General features: G+C 41.9%; 1 protein-coding gene across 1 annotated transcript; it reads left to right on the top strand.

The window, feature by feature from the left end:
* The first annotated feature begins 401 nt into the window (after positions 1–401).
* LOC139220900 (NEDD4-like E3 ubiquitin-protein ligase WWP1) lies at positions 402–22,142 on the top strand. Its single transcript, XM_070852762.1, has 24 exons — positions 402–460; positions 764–855; positions 1,077–1,215; positions 3,196–3,320; positions 3,650–3,802; positions 4,051–4,123; positions 7,280–7,461; positions 8,589–8,997; positions 9,269–9,364; positions 10,029–10,203; positions 11,829–11,883; positions 12,249–12,333; positions 13,250–13,378; positions 13,789–13,861; positions 13,949–14,020; positions 14,242–14,330; positions 14,438–14,597; positions 14,972–15,105; positions 16,786–16,926; positions 17,022–17,142; positions 17,414–17,518; positions 18,283–18,379; positions 18,497–18,569; positions 18,897–22,142. Exons 2-24 carry the CDS (start codon positions 786–788, stop codon positions 18,994–18,996), a joined length of 2,856 nt encoding a protein of 951 aa, XP_070708863.1. The 5' UTR covers positions 402–460; positions 764–785; the 3' UTR covers positions 18,997–22,142.
* The last annotated feature ends 291 nt before the right edge of the window (positions 22,143–22,433 follow it).

The following is a 22,433-nucleotide window of genomic DNA, read 5'->3' as shown; positions in this document are numbered from 1 at the left end:
CAATAGAGACGCGGTAAAATGTAATCACTACACAATATTATTTTCACTGAAAGGAAGAAGTCAGTTCTGAGGAATGCAGAGTTTTCACATGACCACTGATTAAACTGATAAAAGCTGCAAACATTTGCAGGCATAATTGGTGATCAGTTGTAGTGGGGGGATTTTACAACAATGTAACATAAAGGTAGATGTGATGTTATTCTGAGACAAGCAAAAAAAGCAACAGGGGCTTTTCACACTATGTGCTGTTTGGTCCTCCATGTTGGGAAACATTACAGGTTGTATGTATGTATGTATCTCGTGATATATAGTGAAAATTGTTTTGCACATACAAAGTCATGCATAGGTGTTTGCACCCGTTGTTCTGAGCTTTGTCTTAAAACTGTGGTCTTTTATTTTGTAGAGGAATCATGGGACACGGAGTGGGCTGAACCAGAGGGTCTAGCAGCACACACCAGTTGTGAGTATAGATTATTTTTCCATCTTTATGTCTGATTTGGAATTATAATTGGATATTTTATTGGAAACAACATTAAGAAAATTAAGTAATAATGTCAACAGCTAAGGGCCTGTAGGTCCTCGACCACAAACCCTCACAAAATGTTCAAAATATGCTGAAGCAGCCTCTACGATTTCGGAGCTGTATTTTTATTGGAACCTTGCTGAGTTCACCTGTTTGTTATTTACTTTTAATTGACTGGGAATATGTCTTGATCCTATGTTTGATGTGCGTGTTTTTGTTTGTGTATGTATGGTTTTGAAGGTTTCCCACTGTGGTGTATGACATGGCCACGGCCTCATCTAGAGCAGAGTCTAGCCATAACCACAGAGGAACGTCACAGCTCCATGCAATTGGTGAGTCCATTGGTGGGGGTGGCAGGATGGCCTCAGGGTCTAGATCCTGTCACTCCCCCAGAAAGTTCACAATGAAGCACTGTGTTGGCAAGATATTCTGTGTGAAAAAAGGTTTTTACCCCAGGATCAATAATACAACACATTATTTAATCTGAGTATGTGAATTAGAGTGTCAGCTGTTATTTGAAAATGTAAAATGTGCTTCCTTCATTCACTGCCAGTTTCCTGTGCCAAAATCAAGAGGAAGAAGAGCCTGTTTGGAACTGCCATTTATGTGGAGGTGACAGCAGAGGGGGAGTCGCGCCGCACAGCGAAGTCTCACAGCTCCTCCAATCCTAAATGGGATGAGAGGCTCACTCTGTAAGGAGCAGCAATTTGCCTCCTCTGTATATCTGACTGTCTGTCTGTGTCTATGTGTGCGTCATTGCATGTTATTTCTTTACCTTAATGCCAGTGTTGACTATGTGCTTCATAAAAGAGTGTAGGAGGACAACTCATGAATCCCCCACTCACTGCATTATTTTGAGAGGATAAAATTGACGGGCAGGCGGTGAGGATTTCTGTGTTGAGACTACCACAAATGTGTGTTCTCATAAGCCCCCTAACAGAATGTTTCTAGAGAGAGCCTGTGTTGATCTCCAAATGGCCCAGGCTTATGTAAAAAGCTGTTGAGTGACGAAGATGGGTGGTCTTTCACTATGCTAGCTTTGGTGCAGGAATTTGTGGTCTGTCTGAAAGTGCGTATCGAATGTAACAAACAGAAGGCTGATGAGGCATGTTTAAAAGAAACCTTATTCTAGAGAAATTCAAAATGTAATGACAAAACACTTTTGTCATTACATTTGGCTCATCTGATAGTTATTTGAACAAGGAAAAAATGTTGTAATGCAACACAGAACTCTTTGTATCATTTGAGACCCTAGTGGAGCCAGCAGCCTGAACATGGCAGACTTTTATAGCTCTCTGGCTTCTGAATGGTTCGGCCAAATGCCAGAGACATGTCATTGCAATCGCTAATTGTCTTGATTGGGTAATTATTGCAGATAAGACAGAGTGGTGCTGTGTTTGTGATCCTGTGTTTGCAGCATGGATTTTTTGCAGGCTGTTATGACACATGGCCTACACATGGTGTATATGCTATAATCCTAGGTATTTCTCTTTAGGCTGGTGTGCTCAACCGTGAAAACAATGACTGTGCTGTGTAGTTTTAATTTTATGTAAGGAGGGAAAACAAAAGAAGCTGAATTATGAGTCGAGTACATCAGTCGCTCAGCCTGCAGCAAGGACAAGTTACTCTTTTTTGAAGGGGAGCGGATGTTGAAAAATGGGGAGAGAGAAAGAGAAACTGGAAAAACGAGAAGCATCTGAATAATAGTTGTTTTCTTAGTCACATGTTTTTCTTCTCTGAGTGGGAGCAGCTGCTGAGAGGAGAAGGTGGTCAATTGTATGGTAAAATGAGTATATGACACTTCATGTCTTGCTTTTTTTCCCAACACTCAGATTTATTTCCTGGTCCTCGCCAATTCTCAGTGATTTAGTCTCACATGGTTATGAAACGTGTCTGCGCATTATCTGTCTTTGCTATGAGATCCTCCCTGCTGCCAATCAAGGCTAGAATCAACCTTATTGGCCTGTCCAATCAGTATTGTAATATTCCATTTCTACAGGCCAGTCTGAACTTTGATATTATCTGCTATGTGACTTCGTTTTGAAGAACCGCTCTATGCTCAAAATGCAACACGCCACCTACACTGTACTGAAACCTGCCAGTGTGATGAGACAACAGGATGTATCATTTCCATAAGAATGAATCGAACTGAGGCTTTTTTTCGAAGTTGGATATAATTTGTAGCGTCTTAAAATATGAATGAGGGTAGTGATAGTGAGTTAGTTGCTATATTTATACTGAGCAGCAATCCTCTTTTGCCCTCTTTGGCTGAGTGGCTTTGGAGGAAACATGATAATAGCAATAAATAAAAAATAATTCTCATATTTTTAATAATTGTTTTACATGGGATTTATGATTTGTCCTGTATTTTCATGCATACAGAAGCAGGTTACCTGATAATAGAATCATGGTTGCCCACCGTAACTGTGATCACTATTAATGGGTTTTGCTGTTTCTAAAATACATTGTATATAAATACATGGTGTTATTATGTATGTTACAATAGCAGAAAATGGAACATGATGAACCAGTCTTTGCTTTAGCAGTACTGTTTTCTGACTGTCTGTTATTATTCCTCTGATGATGATGATGATGGGAATTTGTATGATTGCAAAATGGTGTTTTAAGAATTACACGTGTTATGTGTGTTTGTTTGTGTGTGTTCCCTCTAGGAATGTAACAACACACACACAGGTGGATTTCAAAGTATGGAGTCACCACACCCTGAAGGCAGACGCTCTGCTGGGCAAATCCACGCTAGACCTAATTCAAGCCTTGGAGCAGCATGACAGAAAATGTATGATTAAGCAACATAAAACATAATATTGTAATTCAACATGTAGGCTGGCATGTGTTTAACTAATGAATAATAAAGACAGTTGTAGCAGTGACTGTAGTACCAGACAACAGCAGATTCATTTATTTAGACTAGCCAACATCATTATCATGTTTTCTGAACAATTCCTATCTTTTTGCTAGATGAGACATTGCTTTATAATAGGTATCGGTATTAGTAGGGATCAGTGTCACCATGACGACAAGTTAATTGTTGTGTGAATTGCTTTAGTATTTCTTGATGTCACTCTGTTGTAATGCCTCCTGCCACACCATCCTTTGGCTCTACAGTGGAGAATGTGAAGGTGGTGCTGAAGCTGAGCGTGGAGCAGAAGGGAGCCGTGGTTCCTACAGGGGAGCTGACTGTCTACCTAGATGGCCTGACTGTCACTGACCAGGAGGAACTGGCACCGCTTACCAACGGCAGTGCAGAAAATGGCACCAGTGAGCTCAGTATTTTTATGTTGGGGTGATAGTGGGGTTTCCATTTTGAATAACCACTTTGTATTGGTGAATGACAACCAACGAGGAAGCACAGGGAGAAAAAACATGCAGATACATGTACACAGGGAAATACTAGCACACTTTTACCTAATAAATAAAGTCAACCACTTACAATTTCTTATTATTTGGATTCATTCACTAAATTGATTTGCACTGTAGCTGACATTGTTTTCTCCAATCCTTTCTAGAAGTCCAGCAGAATGGTGATGCCGTCCATGAAAATGGAGACTCATCTTCCTCTTCCTCAAGGGCTGCCAACAGGTAAACTAACTAAACGAGCCAGCCATTTTAAAGGTTTTTTTTTTTTTGCTCCATATATTTCATGAGGGAGTTCATGAGGTGTTTGCTGGCCCAGCTAGAATAACTCCTTCAAACCAAGGAGCGTGCTCATCTTAAAGTAAAGCAATGCTAACAGATGTGTGTTAGCAGTTTCCCCACAATGTGCCCTACACTCATGTACTATAGTCTTGCACTAACTCATATAAAAAAGGCTTTTGATTTTATTTTTTTAATTTCTTACCTGTTCCTTGTCTGCCCATGTCTTGCTTTTTCTCAGTCCTTGCTATCCCCTTCTCCTGCTTTAAATTCTACCGCGGCCCCACTGGTGCCAATCTTTATTATCTGTTAGAGTGTAAAAGTGCCCTTCAGTGAGGCTAACAGAGTTTTTAATGGAAAGCCACAAAGGAAGCACGTCTGCTCAGTGCAACAGACGGAGAGGTTGGTGGGGGGGTTGAGAGGGTTGTGGCTGCTTGGCTCCTCTCTGCATTGCAGTTGCTGAGAGGACTGCAAGTCACAAACTGGTGTATATCTAAGGGTTGGTGGTGTTCCCTCTCCCTGGGAGTCCTGAAATGTATGAGTACTCCGACACATATGAAAGGGATATTTCTAGAGTAAGACAAAGTTTTAGTTTGACTTTGACAATCCCTGAGACAGAGGAGAACATGATTAATGTTGTGATAAGGTTCCAGATCGAGTCGTTAAATCCTGCTTTCCAAGGTACATACTGCCAAGCGGGGTGTTGGTTTCTGGTTGGAGTTAAAAATTGGAGATAAAATCATGGATGTATTTACCTCCGCTGCATTTTTTTTAATGCAGTGCTAGTTTCGGTCTGAACTCAGCCTCCCTGCTCCTTCCCCAAAATGCGACTTCACCTCTAGCATGTAAAAACAGGCCAGGCTGAGGTGAGTAGTCAGCTATTTAGCTGGGAGCCTATGCTCGGGGAAGCCTCTGCCCTACTTCTTTCCATTTGTGTCTCTCTTTATGTCTTAACTTGCTGTCCTTCATAGTCTTACATCACTGTTGTGTTTTCTGGAAGTCTGTTCATCTCTTTCAACCTACCTCCCTGTATTCATTTTTCTTTTCTGACATTTCTTCACTTCCTGAGCCTTACTCACTTTGCCTCTGCCTTGATTTCTCTTTATTTTTGCCTCTGTACTTTAATTTGCCTCGTTATGTTAATAACGTTTAATTTGCCTTGTTATGTTTCCTTCCTTCCTTCCTTCCTTCCTTCCCCATTAATAATAGCATAGGTAGACTGATATAAAAACAGGTACAAATGAGCAAATAAACATCACAGGAAAGGTTAACCAGCCACACAAAAATTTTAAACTGTTGCAGATAGGTGGGAAGCTTCCTGGCATCAATTTTTGTGCAATGCATCTTATGAGACATTGTATATTAAATATATATAGAGCCTTTATGATTTGTGGAAATGCTGAGTAATAAAATCAACATTCGTTGGACTTGTCCGGACTTGACATGACCCTCTCTGACGTTTCTTTCTTGCTGACTGGCACCCCAACTCTTGCCCAGACAAAGCCTGGATTTAAGTCATATGGTAGATCTTGTGTCGGTCTTAGTGTGGGCACGTCTGTGGCACAGACTGAACTCTGCCAGCTCACAAAAGGGCCTCTTCAGCTGTGCCGATTCCGTCACCACGCCATCCTATTATGTCCTGTCCTTACCCCTGCAAGACAATAGTCTCAATGTCACAAGTCTTTTATCTGACACCCGCACACACAGTGGAAGTAGTGCACATTTAGCTCACTAAAGCCTTCACTAAAGGGAATTTATTACAAGCCTGTGGGCCAGTAGGAAAATCAAAAGTTGAGGTTTTTGTCTCCAGATGTAACATCTGTTAGGATTAATTAGGGAATTGTTTTTGCAAGGCTCCTGTCTAATTTCTCCACTAGTAGCCCTGGTGCTTCCTACTGAAAATTTGACGAACACCCGCACAAAACTTGTGAGCACCTACGTTCACATTCATATTCATAACATACATTGCATTCATATTTTTTCCATCCTAACTGTTTTACTGATAAATGCTTTGGTAATGAATAGACCATACAGAAATAACAATGTGCTGTGATATTTTGCAGGATAAAGTCACAAAGTGAAGAAGTGCTTTAAATGAGTGAAAATCATTAAAAGGGACACATTATGCAAAATACACCTTTTAACATTTTCAACATGAATATGTGTCTAGAAACCCTCAAACTATGAGAAAAGACCATCCTTTCCTCCTGTCCCATCTTTCAGTAAATATGTGTAAAACGCTCTGTTTTAGATTAGGCCCTGCATGTGACGTCACACACGAGATTTGTTGATCACGGGACCTCCTCCAACCCTTCAGCAGGCCCACTGAAAATCTGAATCCACCTCACTGTCCACCATTGCTATGTGGCTCACGGTAGTTCTAGTAATAAGATGTTGATACAAGGTGTAAGCAAAGCACACAAATTGTGCCTGTTGTTGGGAATGTGCTGAAGAGCGTGCTGCGTGTGTGTTTAGGGACCTCACGACTCACTCCACCAACTATGTGTGCATGTTCCATTCATGAGACACAGTGGTCTGCTCCTTCACTCAGAATCTGGAGGTCATGAACATACACTTACATTCTCACACACACACTCAAACCATATGTCGCTATCTTTGTGTGGGCTTCCCATAGATGTATACTGTATGTAATGCATACAGTAACTAAAAAACACTAGCCTATCCCTGTTCAGGGTCAGGCCTTACCCTCACCTTAACCATCACTCAACAAATATTATGACACTTAGCTTTGTCAGTGACAACTATTTCCGAAAAACGTTATTCTCCCTGTAGGGTCCAGCCAGTTGGCCCCACATAACAGTGTAGGCCCCATACTGTGGGTGTTCTTCCAGTTTTCTTGCCCCATTATGTCTGTAACGCAAGAGACGCACACACATACACAACCCAATTCTTGTTCCCCCCTGGTGATTCACATGATATAGGATGATGATGATGATGATGAAAAAAAACAAGGGAGCAATTTGCACTGATGCTCCTAGTTATCAAATTTATTAGCACTGTGTCCAAAAATAGTTGCAAAATGTGATTAAATGGTCTCAGTCTGGAGCCCTGTTTTGAACTGTGTGTGTTTTTCTCCTAAAGCTCGGTGAATGGTACAGACTTGGGCCCACGGTCAGCTTCCTGTTCGGCATCCAACGGTCTGGATGGTCAGGCTCCTTCTAGCTCTTGCAGCCCTGCCCTTAGTCACGTTATCAATGGAGACACCACACCCAACTCCACCCCAATCCACCAACCCTCAGACAGTGACACAGAGAGTCGGACGGGTGAGCTTGATCTTAAGTGTGCCTTTCACAATGTGTGAATTACAGTACCTTGGAAGGCCACCCAAGATGTTTATTAGTTTGACATGTTTTTCTCATTCACAGCCATAGTTCTCTATGCGTGGTGATGTTGTTCGATATAATTCACTGGAGAATTGGACATTTTTACTGAATATGTATGTGATAATAAGCTATAGGCTCATGTGAAAGAAGGCTCATGTAGTTACATGTAAAAGATACAATACTGTAAATCATTACCTGACCACCTCAATTATACATGTGCATCTTTCCAGCAAGTATTCATTGTGTTGCTTAGGCTGGGCTCAGGCCACTTTAAGTTGAACTTTTTCATGGTTCATTTGGTCTAAGTGAACAGCAGAAAAGATCAGTAGATTCATTTTCATTAAGTGAGGCCTGTAATCTCTGCTGCTGTCAGCACCTCTTTCGAAAATTCCCCAGAGGGATAAACAGAAAGGAAAGCCGACTGCAGTATAATGTGGAGGGCAGGCAGGGCAACAGTAGCACTTTGGCTGCACTGAGCAGCGGTTGATAAGAGAAAATTAAGTCTTTACTAGTATATCTAAGATAGGGATGTCACTTTTAAAACAAATCCAGTTCAAATGAAGCAGAACTAGTGCTATTTGTTTGAATTAATGAAAAACGTAACCATGTACCCTGATCATTATTGGTGTGTTTTCCCTCATTCATGGTGCCGTGACAAGTTAACACATGATTTCTGAATTGCTGTTGAGTGTTGCATTTTTAGAAGTCAGCAAATAGCCTAACCCTGATCTTTTTAAGATGTCAGGTTGAAAATGCTTCCGTACATAACTTGGTGTTGTGCAATGACATTATTGAGAATATTAAATTTCAAGTCATCAAGTAGTTTAGAGCTCTGTAGATTGATTTGTGTTTTAATTTCCCTCTTTTCACTGGATATGTTTAAATTCACAGAGCGTAATACCTGCTGATTAGCCAGTTCCTATAAGCTATTACATGCACATGTATGCAGCTTGTTAGACTACTAGACTCAGGGGCACTTACTGTACAGTTAGCCATTTAAGAGGCAATTCTGTCAGACATTTTACATCCATGCATGTAAAAACTGTCTTTCTCTGTTTTTCTTGCAGTCAATGGGGAGTCCTGTGACGCTGCTGCCGAGCCATCGTCTGCTACAGCAGGCGACGTGCTGCCCTCTGCGGAAGACCACAAGGACTGCAATCAAGATGCCACCCTACCGGACTCTGACACAGCACCAAATGGCACATCTCAACCCCTGCCAGCCTCCACACAGGCTCCAGCCTCCTCCTCCTCTGCTGCTAAGCCTCCTGATGGTGTCGCTGCTGCTTCCCCAGCACAGGGGGCCACCACCACTACAACCACCTCATCATCGTCCTCTTCCCCCCCAGCACTGGGAGAAGCGAATGCCTCAGGAGGTGGTAGTGGTAGCAATAGTAGCAGCGCCACTGTAACTACAGATGGAGCCAAGCCCAGGCAGCAGGCCCCCAATGCTGGAGCCTCAGATCCTCTACCACCAGGGTAAAAACTACCACCAGCTGCTCATTCTCTGCATTCCCTGACTTTAACACCACTTTTTTAAAGATATCATTACATTATGAGACATTTTCCTTTTGAGAATCAAACACTTAAAACCTTCACACACAAGTTTCACAATACTGTCGCAAAATCTGTTACACATTTTCTTTCATTTCATTTCTATCAGTCTGCGACCTCTTGCACAACTTTATGAAGCAAAGTATGTGCAGCTGTTTGTTTTTTCAAATTGTTGTTAATTGTTGTGTCTTTTAAGGTGGGAGCAGAGAAAAGACCCTCATGGGAGAACATACTATGTAGACCACAACACCCGGACTACTACATGGGAAAGACCACAGCCACTACCACCAGGGTGAGTTCTCAGCCCTTTTCAGACACGGAACCTGTAACTGGACTAGGTTCATGTTGCAGCAGTGGCTTTTTGTCTTTCATAAATACTCTAAGTCTTTATAACACCATGTGTACACCATATCTACAAAAATATTGTGTACTTGATCTCCATAAATTATGAGATATTTAAGCAACCAATACTACATAATGAAGTGTCCTGATACATGAATATATCCAAAGAGCAGATGGCTAACATTCTCATGAAGTCACATGATGTTTTCTCAACCAAGTCGGCTATGTTCTACATCAGCAAACCTCAGGGTACATTAGTCTGCTCATGGCAAGTCTGTTTACAATAAAGTTTCAGCGAGAGCTAATGTCTGGTAATGCATCATCAAACAGAGGAATTGTTTCTATGATCATTTGTTGATCGTTTACAGTTACAGAACTCAGATTTTGTTCAGTTGTAAATAGTTTCTTCGTGCTCTTAATTTGTTTTGTATTTAACTGCCTATCAGTCAGTTTCGGGTATTAATAACTAAATGTATTAAATGTATTTAAAGCTCATTCTGAGAACCTGTGAAATGCAACTATTGCTTTCCAGACCAGCTCATTTATTTGACCCCCAGCTTGCTTTTTGTGTGTCTGTTTGCTCATTGTAATGTCCATCTCCTTCTCTCTGCCAGTTGGGAGCGGCGAGTGGATGATCGGGGCAGGATCTATTATGTGGACCACAACACCCGCACCACCACGTGGCAGCGTCCCACTATGGAATCAGTCCGCAATTTTGAGCAGTGGCAGAGCCAACGCAGCCAGCTGCAGGGAGCTATGCACCAGTTTAACCAGAGATACCTCTACTCTGTAAGACAATTCTCCGTATCAGCCCCCTTTCAAATATCTGTTACCCCTTAAATGTGTCCAGTGTGTCCTTTGTTTGTAAACTAGTGACATTTAGATTACTCCCTTTTTTTTTTCCCAATGGGAAATCACGTTCCCTTGCCCTGTCCAAACATTTACATGCTTTTCATCCAACACTTTGCTATTACCAACATGATGTGAAACCTTTGCTTTTAATTACCAGGAGTGATTAATAAGATAAGATTAATGTTGCCAATCTTCTGTCAAACTGCAAACTTTTGATCCTATAACCACTGAACCAGCACATTATTGAATCACCCAACCACTCTGGCTCAATCTAGTTTTTATGAGCTTGTCACCTTTTAAAGTGTGCGTTTAGCTCAGACGAGTCCCCAATACTTAGCCAGTACTACAGAGAGCAGAGGAAACATCTGTGACTGTGAGTGAAACCACTTAAACTATAAGATGTCTGAATGTAGTTAAGTCTGTGGTCTGTGACGTCCGTAATCACTTTGCCTTTCTTTGCAGTCCACAACCCTTTTTCCATTAATTTAAGCTCTGAAATGGCTCCATTGCCTATTTACAGAATTAAAGAGCACATGTTTAAAATCATTAGGTTTTCACATATCAAGCCTTTTAATGACAAATATCAAATATTTGATGTAATAATTATTTTACGACACATATCTTGGCGCTCTCGGTGTTTTAATGTTTTTACTCAAACGGGTATCGTTTTTCTGTTCATTTCTGTCCAGTGTGCAGTCTGCCCTTAAAACTATACCACCACCATGCATGCTACAATAATGCAGCTTTGACCACAGAGAAAGTAGAAATGAACCTCACTGTGATGTGTAACTAAAGCCAGTTTCAAGTCATTACAAGTCGATTTTCGTACCACAATGAAATTAATGAAAACCAGTGTCTGCACCGAAGGTCGTAAAAAGACAGAAATCCAAAACACTACGACATGCTTCGTAAATTACTAGTGTGGTTGATTTATTCTATACTTCACAAAGAAAAATGAACGGTATTATTTTCTCACCCCGAGGATATGTTTTCTCTCTCCTAACTGGCTAAGGTAAACAAGTTGTAGCCCAGCTTCTGATGGTGGTTACAAATTATGTAACCTGAAACTTGCCTCCTTTCCATCCATCGCCTTAAGAATCTCATCTCTTTCTGTGGGTGCATTTGCATTGCAAGCCCACTCACTCAACACTCAAGCTTTAACCTAAAGGTGAAAACTTTAGCTTGTCAGAATTTCAAACGCACACACCCCAGCCCTAATATGGTTATCTTATCTGTGAGGGTTCCTCTCCTAAGTGTTTGATCTCAGCAGTGATGTCATCTTCACTGATGATGATTAGCTTACAACACAAATCAAAAGACAGACAGCTGGGACATATTGAGTAGTAAGCAGCCAGGGGCCCTCTTACCAGCAACACAGCAAAACCTTTGGGATTATTTTTCATTTTGTTTTCGTTTGGAATACTTTCCTTATCCCTGTTGTGGAATATATATATACTTTTTAAATGCTTTTTAATCCAACATTGTTGGAATACTTTTGACCAGATTAGTGTCTTCCTTGTGTTTTCTAAATGGATGTGTATGTGTGCATCCCACGTTTTCAGGCATCCATGATGTCTGCTGAGAATGATCCGCTTGGCCCGCTACCTCCTGGTTGGGGTGAGTTCACATTCTTTATTCGAAATAGTCCATATACTTTCAGTTGGTGTCAGTATCCACTGTTCCTTAAAAGGGACACGGAGTCAATCAGTGCTCATACTAAAGTACAAATTAGAAAATTGTTCTGAATATATCCAAATTGTTTTGTTGCAGCCGCTATCCACCCCCGCCCCCCCATAACCCTCTCTTCTGCTGTCACTACTCGCTGTTTACAAAGATCACAGATGACAGCCAGTTAAATAAGTCTAGGTTCATAGCATGAGTCAGCACTGGTGATAATCAGGCATGCTTTGCCACATTGTGGGGCCCACTGTCCATTCTGCCATTCTGACAGATTCCTGTCTCCCTGTTTTTATCAACTTTAGAGAGACGTGTGGACTCCAATGACCGAGTGTACTTTGTCAACCATAACACCAAGACAACACAGTGGGAAGACCCCCGAACCCAAGGGTGAGCTCAGCGCCAGAAAAAGCACAATAGAAAATAAGATGGAAACTGTATTCTCCACGCGTGGACTCACTGTGGCCAAGTTAGAAAGTATTTGAAACACACAGACAATGCACAAGTCACAGAAGCCTGTATTAATCTAATTAAATGAAGCAGAAAGTTAGAATGTATGATTAAGGGTCTTTTAAAGATAATATTGTTGGATATGAAAAGCCATTCAGGATTAATGGGCTTCTTCCTGTCCAGCACCATATTAATGTGATTTTGTTTGCAGTCACTCAAACTGGCGTGCCAAAATACAATATATTTTTTTGTTAAACAGCTCTAGGATCGTCTTACTAGTACTGTAATTATTTGGGCGCCCTCAGAGCACAAATTATATTGTATATGAACTCAAATCTCGGTCTACCCTCTTGAAAATTGTCCTAATATTTACTCAGCACAGTTTCACACCTGGGGCTGTACAGGACTTTTCACTGGGCCAATACACTTCAAAAGAGCTGAAGCATAACTCTAAAATCATTGTATTTTAATCAGCAGCTGTGGTGTGGAGCGTTCACTGAATATGTGCTGGAGGGGAGGCATTGTCTTTTCGGCTTTACTGACCTGAATGAGTTCTTGTCACCATTTTTATAATGTTATTTTCACACATTACCCTTTGCTTTGCTAACATGTAAGATCTCTCAGTATTGTTTTTTGTAGCGGCACAGGTCCCAGCTGGAAGATAAGTGTCCCCGGCCTGCCTAGATTTCATAGCAGTTATAGTTTGGCAAAAAACAAGATCACGATCAAGTTTTCCCAAAGTTGTGCTGCATTCAAATGTTGTCTCAGTGTTTTGGATTTAGGTCTTGTCCTTGGACATAACTTCCTTTTTCCACATCCATCAGTCCATGTATTTAACTGATTGGTGTGTTTGCAGGCTACAGAACGAGGATCCTCTTCCTGAAGGTTGGGAGATCCGGTACACAAGGGAAGGGGTTCGCTACTTTGTGGATCACAACACCCGGACCACCACTTTCAGTGACCCCCGCACTGGAAAGTCCTCCGTGTAAGAACACAATTACATCATTTACTTGTTCATTTGTGAAATATTACATTACATATTGCCAGAAGCTGTGTTTTGTCAGTAATCTGAAGAGCTGCAGCAATGGGAGCTTGTGCACACTTTAAGAGAACATATTTACTAGGACCAGATGGAGATAAGAAAGAAAAATGGTTCCCATAGGTGTTTAATTTCAAAGGTTAATAATTCACAAAGTGTGGTTCGGGGAATGTGATCAATTTTGTCAACAGCCCAGGAAATCCTTCCAAATGTTAACTTCATGGGACCCCACCACAGAAAATTGACACGCCCCACACTTTTTTGACGCCTGTAGAAAAACAGGTTTCTTTTCCATTACGTCTGTCAGCTTATACTTGCTGTGTTTTGACCTTTTTAAATCTCTTTGTTCTCCTCAGCACCAAAGGCCCTCAGATTGCTTATGAGCGTAGCTTCAGATGGAAGCTTGCCCATTTTCGCTACTTGTGCCAGGTAGGCATTCTCTTCACTCCATCACTTTATTTCACGCTCTCAGTCATTTGTCCCGCTCTTCTTCACGTTTTCCCTGTCTTTCCTCAGTCCAATGCCCTCCCTAGCCATGTGAAGATCACCGTATCCAGACAGACGTTGTTTGAAGACTCTTTCCAACAAGTAAGAGCATCTCTGGTTTTCATTTTCAGATCTGATGGTAGACAGTACATACAGTAGGCTAATGAATTTCAAGTGTAGTGATGCATCAAAGCCTACATGCATGGTTTATTTCAGAGTTTTCCCTTTCTGGACATTAAAAAACATGTACGCCAACTGTGCCTGTGCCACTTGCTGGTGTTGTCTTTTAGCTGATCTTGTGTGTGTTTTTCTATACTTCTTAGATTATGGCTCTGAAGCCTTACGACTTGAGGAGGAGACTCTATGTCATCTTCAGAGGCGAGGAGGGTCTGGATTATGGCGGTTTAGCCCGGTAATATAGTAATATAGATATACAGTGAATACATTTCTTTTGTGCAAAGTAACTCGCGAAATGTAAGCAGTAATTGATCATGTGTAACTTCTTGCCTCACTTTGCAGAGAGTGGTTCTTCTTGTTATCCCACGAAGTGCTGAACCCCATGTACTGTCTGTTTGAGTACGCTGGCAAGAGCAACTACTGTCTGCAGATCAACCCGGCCTCGGCCATCAACCCAGACCACCTCTCCTACTTCTGCTTCATTGGCCGCTTCATTGCAATGGCAAGTTTACATGCTGCTCACACACATGTAAACAATCCTGATGACACAAACACCTACGCAAACACAAGAAGTGAATCAAGCTGACGTTTTTACCTCAAATATGTTGCACAGAATAACCAAACGTTAACGGATAAAACACGTTCAAACGTTGTGTTAAAAACACAAATGCACTGTTTTACACTTTTTGTATGTGTTCGTATTTTCCAATCGTGAAAGTTAGAACAACCTGAACAACATGCTGCAGTCTGTAAACATCTTCTGCTATCATGCTTTCATCAGGGTGGTGTCTGAGGCTGTTTCCAGTTTCCTTCTATACAGCACATTGACCTGTCATGTGATTGATATCCCTTCTTTTCATCGATCTCTTGCTGCAGGCACTTTTCCACGGCAAGTTCATCGACACAGGCTTCTCTCTACCTTTCTATAAACGCATGCTCAACAAGAAGCTAATACTCAAAGACTTGGAGTCCATCGACCCAGAGTTCTACAACTCCCTTATATGGATCAGGTAATTTGGGCCTTCAGTTCACATAGCCTGCAGAGTGTAATGGGTTATCCTTCAGTAGAGATCTTGGCAGAAAAATAACATCTGTGAAGTCTGTGTGCATATTATAAATTTAGGTCTAGGTCTAATTTAGGAGTGAAGCATTTGATTGAAGAGCCACTGTGTGCATTCTCAAATGGATTACCAAGTAACTTTTCCTGTTCTTCTTAGCCTGGATAATCTCCCAATGTCCTTTTAGCCCACTCTTGTGTGTGTGCACTATTGTTTCGCTGTATCACTCCACTTGAAGTTTCAGCTATGTCACTAGAGAAGATAAAAGTACAGCGAGGCTCAACAGTTATCACTGGAATTAACTGTTTGACCCTGGTGATGCACAGTAACAAGCCAAAAGTATTCAATGAATGAGATATCTGCAATTCCATGTGATTTTTTGATTTTTATTTCCTTTTCTATTAAGTCAGAGAGACCAAAACCAACTATAAAGGAAAAACTCCACTAAAACACTTGGGAAAAGTAACCTCAGGAAGAGCATCCAGGGAGGGATCCCTGTTCCAGTGTGGACAGATATGCAATAGATGTTGTATATACAGAGTAAACCGAAATCGAAAGAATAGAATTAAAATATGGAGAAACAGAATGACAGTGTTTTGCTTGAGCCTTTCTACCTCTTACTATTTTTAATTTATTGTAACTCTGTTTATCTTGCCCTGAGTTTTTAGTAGAAGTCTTTGCATCAGCCTTTAGCTTCCAAACTCCCTCAGTGTTTCCCCTCAGATTTTCAATGTGCGAGTTTTATTGTGCGATGCTGGAAAATGTTCAGCTGACACGCGACAACCTTTTGAACACATACAATGAACACATTGTAAATGTTAAATTACATTTAATATGTTGCTCCATACTTACTACAAGACCAGGACTGCCAACTTTTCAGTTTATTTTGCTGTGAGATTCGGTATTGGTGAAGTCGGTGCATTTTAGAAGCAGGCCTTCTGAGAGATTACCCACTGCAGTGGTTGGGGTCGTCACTCCTCAACCCCCACGTGTTTACTGATAAGACCACAAAGGCAATTCATCTTCTGAACGCCTTCACAGCTACATGAACCTATTAACCAATGGGACTGTGATGTAATAGAAATACCAATGCCTAGATGATTAGTTGTAACAAAGCTCTCATTTGCATGGCTGCTTACATGTCAGTAGAGTTAAACTGACAGAACTATCCATGCAAGATGATGTGTCCACACTGAGTTTGAGTGAGTTTCACTGAGGGTGTTTGAAAACCCTGACTCATCCAACTCTGGCTGCTTTACGTAGACATAGTTTATTGGGTTTGGGGAGATTTCGATAGCAGTGGTGCTAATCGTTTAGCAGTGCCACTGCACTACTGTTGAATGCATATAGGGAAAACACTCTCCCCCAAAAGTTTTTGTTAAGAAATGTATCTTAGGGATATGGAAAGAGGGCAGACACACATGCATACAAGAGGCAATTGAAGAATACGATTCAAACAGAGGAAGCAGACACAAGAAGCTCTGAGGAGACTGCAGAAATCATACGATTCATGAACAGTTCTGAACAAAGATGAAGCAAAAACTGGCGACTCAGTCATTGTTTGCGTACCTTGATATGGCGGTCAGATATATACCTCATTACGCTCTGACTAACAATCTCATGTCTCCTCAGAGACAACAACATTGAAGAGTGTGGTCTGGAGATGTACTTCTCAGTGGACATGGAGATCCTGGGCAAGATCACCTCTCATGACCTCAAACCGGATGGCGCCAATGTTCTAGTCACTGAGGAGAACAAGGAGGAGTATATCAGGTTCAGTACAACCCCTGTTTTATCACAACACCAACCATATCTGACCTCATTTTTTTTTAAACTTACAAAGTACATGTTTGCCGTCTGCCCTTCAGCCAAATGGCAGAGTGGAGGTTCTCCCGCGGGGTAGAAGGTCAGACCAAAGCTTTCCTGGACGGCTTCAATGAGGTGGTTCCGCTTCAGTGGCTCCAGTACTTTGATGAAAAGGAGCTGGAGGTGAGTAGCAGGCCTAATGCTGATAGTGCAGTATTTAGTGCTTTAAATGACCTCTGTTGTCATGTTTCTAATGTGTGCTTTATTTATTTTTATATTATATTATATATTATTTTTATATTTTAATCTTAATAATCTACCCCGCTGCACAGAGCCTTCAACCCACTAACCAATCTGGTTGATTACTGATTGCTTATATAAGATGAAATAATGTCTCTCCCCACTACTACCTACCCCTACCTAATGTGTGTGTGTGTGTGTGTGTGTGGCCTAGGTGATGCTGTGTGGCATGCAGGAGGTCGACCTGCAGGACTGGCAAAGGAACACGGTTTATCGTCACTACACAAGGAACAGCAAACAGATCATCTGGTTCTGGCAGGTACAGTTAAAGCTGTATTTTTTATCCTCCATTGTTTAGAAGCAATTAGGAGCAGAATATTCCACGTGCTTCATAAGGTGTCGCACATTAATCGTGTTACTGCATAGAATGTATATAAGAGGTGCACATGGCTTGTGGATCTGAAAAGTGAAGCTAATGTGGGGGGAAAAACCCTGCATTGTTTTTAATGACCAGAAGGGGGCGACAAAAGTGAGCCTGCTCCTCGCTTTATTGCCTCAGGAAAGCCCTAACCCTAACCTAATGAGTTCATGTCTGCGTCACGGAACCTGTCTGAGTTTTTTTCAGCGTCCATGTTAACAGGTTAGAGCAGCCAGTCCGTGTGAGACCCACCCGAGACGCACTGCTCACCTGCAGCTCATTTTGAGCCTCGGAGTCTTGTTTATTTACAGCGACGTGTGTGCTGTTTGCAGCATTTATTATTATTATCTGTTTACGTGACATTTATAATGAAATGAAGTGAAATATTCGACTATTTCTGACCGTCATCAAAGGCACACTCAGTGTGGAAAGATCGGCAGGCTGACACACAGCGCCACAGCAGACACGCTGTCTGTGTGGACAACTCATCCGTATGAGCCGCAGCAGTTCAGCGGGGAAGCTCCCACGCATCACTGCTACTGACACAGAATGGCAAAGCTTACAGATGACATTTCTGTAGACTTCATATTGCTCCTTTTCGATGTGTCCAGTCAGTAGATCGCGGAGTCATTGATGAGTGTGTGTCGTCACTTTCTTCCCTGCAGCTGGTGAAAGAAGTGGACAACGAAGTGCGACTGCGCCTCATGCAGTTTGTCACTGGAACCTGCAGGCTTCCTCTGGGTGGCTTCGCAGAGCTCATGGGTCAGCGACACACAGACACACATGTCCTACATCAGCATCCAGACATTAAGAGCTACAGATACACACCACACACATGTATTGTATTATTTCACAATCCTCTCATCTTTTGCTTTGCAGGAAGTAACGGGCCCCAGAAGTTCTGCATTGAGAAGGTGGGGAAGGACACGTGGCTTCCTCGGAGCCACACGTGGTGAGTGGAGCATTCTTCCTCTCACTGATATGGTTCATTCTTCTCTCACATAGAGTTTTGGCCACATGTTGTTCCAGTATATTAGTATTCACAGGGACTTACACTAGTATGCTTATAATAGGCATTAAAATTGTAACTTGGCTTATAATAACTTTGCCTCTAACATACTATGGCCTCTGTGATTTACTGCCACAGGTGCAATCAGTTTGCCTGACAAACAGCAGAGGTTTACTGGTTATTTAGTTAATATGGGACATTTTCCAGCCAGCTAATGTTTTATTAAGCACCTTTATACTGATCTTTGGTCCTCCCTCTTCGTCTTTTCAGTTTTAACCGTCTGGATTTGCCTCCTTACAAGAGCTTCGAGCAGCTGAAAGAGAAGCTGCTCTTCGCCATCGAGGAAACAGAAGGATTTGGCCAAGAATAGAGGGGGGGAATCCTCTTGTGTTTCTCTCCCTCCCCCATCGCTGTTTATTCAGCCAAGTAAAACAAACTAAAAAATTGCACAAGATAACCACCAATGTATATAAGCTATTTTGTCATTTGAAACCAAATCTTAATTTGCAGCATCATTTTTGCCGCAACCCTGTCCCCCAGCCCTTAAATATTATATAACGCCCCATCATGAAATATGCAAGCATTTCAGCATTTTTGCTCCTCTGTTTAAAAACAGAAATCATGGATATTTTTTTAATTTCCTCCCCACTGCTGACTGGCTTTTTAAAAGAGACTAAAAGTGTTTTTGAGAGGATTTTATAGTTGAAGCTCAATCTTCTTTTAAAGCTCTAGTTCTATAGAGTTTCTAAAAGGCAAGAGTAGTGTTGGGGTCTGGTGCCTGAATCTTTTTTTTTTTTTTTCTTTTCCCCGTTGGACCCATAGTAATTGTTTCAATTACTGTTGCAATCGTTTGCGTGCTTGCATGGCTGCCTCTGAAGATGGGAAGACTGCTGCGACCACCATACGTACACAAATGGTCACATTTTAGCATGGACGCTCCGTCTCCTAATGAGCTTTCTCAGCATCATCGTCCACAACGCAAAGTGTTCAGGGTGGGCTGATCTGAAGCAGAGAAGAACCCTCTCATACAGTGGACACCAGCCCAGAGAGAGAAGCACCACCGGATCCTCCTGTTTGGATAAAGACACGAGTAAGGAAATAAGACTCTGGTGGAGAAAGGCCTCTATATCATCAGGAACACGGGGACACAAGGACAATATTCTAAATTGAAGCAACAGAGTGAATTGTGTGTGTGTGAGTGTGGTGGCTGTGGGCTCTGTGGTTCGGGCTGTGATGACGACGGTGAACGCGGTCCAGGCCACCTAGACTGCAGCCTGCTGCTTCAGTCGGCAAGCAAGATGCCCATTAGAGTGACACACTCACAGATTTTAGTGAAGATTGAGCCGTTTCCAAAATTGTTGTAAAAAGACAAAAAAAAAAACAAAAGGCTCTGACTCGATAGATTGTTTGTGCTTGACTGATTCCCCGACAACGCTGTGAAATCTCATCCCAGAGTGGAAAGAGTCCACTGGTGGACAAGAGCACCAGACATGATTGTGCTTATTTGATAACTAGGAGATCACATTTACTAAAACTCCTCAGTTAAATGATCACAGTAGTCAAATGTTCCTGTCGTGATCCTTGCTATAAACATGACGCCTACTAAATGAAAGCTGACATTTTAATCAGGAAACTCAAAAGACAGCATATGATATTTGACCACACGGTGCTGTCCTGAAGTCCAGAGGTTGAATGTCTCATTCATAGAAATACTCTTGAGTACATTCGTACTTGTACTGAAAGAAGCACATTTTACCAAACATGAACTAATTACAGCTGCACACAAATCCTATCATTGTTGCAAAAATATCATCATCAGAGTGTTTTTTTATTTTTTTTATTTTGTCCAGTGATCATGAAGGTGATCACAGACGCTTGACTGAAAAAGAATTTCACTTCCTGAGTTATTTAAGCGCATCGTATGCAAACACAGACAAATATTCCCCACAGGCAGCGTGGAGTGGAAAATGAGCATTAAAAGGGGGCTGAGGGGTCCACTAGAAATGTCGGGCCTCTGGGAGTATTAACTGGGCTCTAAACCTTTACCTGTAGGGTATTGGTAGAAGTAACAGGTCTGTCACATGCAGTGTGTGTCTGATACAGGCTGTGCTGTCAGCAGTGTGACCACAGTCCAGTTCCACAGAAGCGAAGCCCTAGTGCTGAGCCGCTTTTCCTGAGATCTCACACTCACATTTATTCTGCCCACGTTCCATCTCATTCTCACGCTCTGTGCTGAGATGAGTAATAAAGATATCTGTGTGGAAATCAGTAAAGTTGAGGCTGTTTGCAGAAAAAAAAAAACAACAACCTTTGCCTATTTCACATACATGTAAGGATCATAAGACTCCATCAATGAGACAGTAAGGTGCCACCACCAGATAATCCTCAGCAGCCGACACAGCAGCAGGCCTGACGATGCACTTGTGTGTTTTTGTTTTTGCATCCCCTCGTCCTTTTCTCCGCTTAACCGCTTCAGGACACATGCCCTTTGTTTTTCAGAGCGTCACGTCTAACTCCCATCGTTTCTAAAAGACAACTCTGGTGCTTATTCTTTCAGTGAGCGGACTGAACGCAGGATAAAAAGCTCCGGCAGTGGCACACCGCTCCCCTCGTGTCCTCTAGCATCATGTTTTGTCAGACCACCGCAGACAGCAGCAAGCTGCTTCAGACTTCCTAGGAGGAGCTGGTGATCACTCATTCTATCAGTCATGTATATAACGCACTCAGCTGTCCCTGAGGAAGAGCTGGGAGGAGGGACGACAGTATGAAGAAAAACATTCACTGTAGCAAAAGGAGCCAACTTTTAGTCAGATCCGCATAACTTTGTGCTTCCTTTTGAACAGAAACGTGTAATCAAAGAAAATCAACTGTGTATGTGAATATTCATTGTATAAAGATAATGAAAGTAAATAAAGTACTTAAATATTATAATTAATTACACAGAGCCGCCGCTCCATTGATGGAAATCTGTGATGCCTTTTGTTCTTATCAGAAATAGACGGGACGTTTCGGGTTGCCTTCATCGTAGCCAGTAACCAGACTAGGTGTGACCCCCCCCCCCCCCCCCCGTGATGATGCAGCAGGGAGCTTCCTGCGGTGTAGGCCATCTGAAACGCATCCAAACTGTAACATATCGCGTGTAGATACACACTGTAAACACCAACTACACTGTACAGAATGCCCCTTTACTGGAGACGATGTGTATAGAAGATTCATTTTTAATCTGCTTTCACCCATTTTAATGAAGAGAGATGGATTTATGAGATACAAATAAATAAGTGAATAAACCCCCTCCGTGACCTCCGTGCTTTCTTTCTTCTCCTTTTTTCCTTTTTGCTGTGATCACCGGGGGATGAGAGGCCTTCTGCTCAGGATTCACAACACAACTGTTGGCAAACCTTAATCTGTTCTCACGGGAAGGAAACCTAAACTATGTGCTCTTGGTTTATCCTTTGTTTTGGTTGGATCTTGCCTGTGGAAAGAACCATATTTAATAAATGTATCTGACCATCTCTACAGCTGGTTTGAATTGATTTTTCTGCCACCAGTGTGTCTTCCTGTAACAAGAACTGGTTATGTTCCATCTGATACTGATTAGGTTTGACGGCCTGAACATGCACAAAAACTCCTGAAACTTTGCACACGCATCAGTCATGTACAACATTTGGAGGGTTCGTGTGTCTCTTCAAGATGTACAAAAAAAGTCTCTTGGAGCGATGACCTCAACCCAACAGGAAGTCGGCCATATTGGATTTTCTGTACATTTTTGGCGATTTACAGGGGTCATAAATGAACGAATTAGTCCGA

The sequence above is a fragment of the Pempheris klunzingeri genome, chromosome 21 (assembly GCF_042242105.1).
Source record: "Pempheris klunzingeri isolate RE-2024b chromosome 21, fPemKlu1.hap1, whole genome shotgun sequence".
Lineage (NCBI taxonomy): Eukaryota > Metazoa > Chordata > Actinopteri > Acropomatiformes > Pempheridae > Pempheris > Pempheris klunzingeri.
The sequence above is the reverse complement of the archived record's forward strand: the minus strand, read 5'-3'. Positions and strand labels throughout refer to the sequence as shown.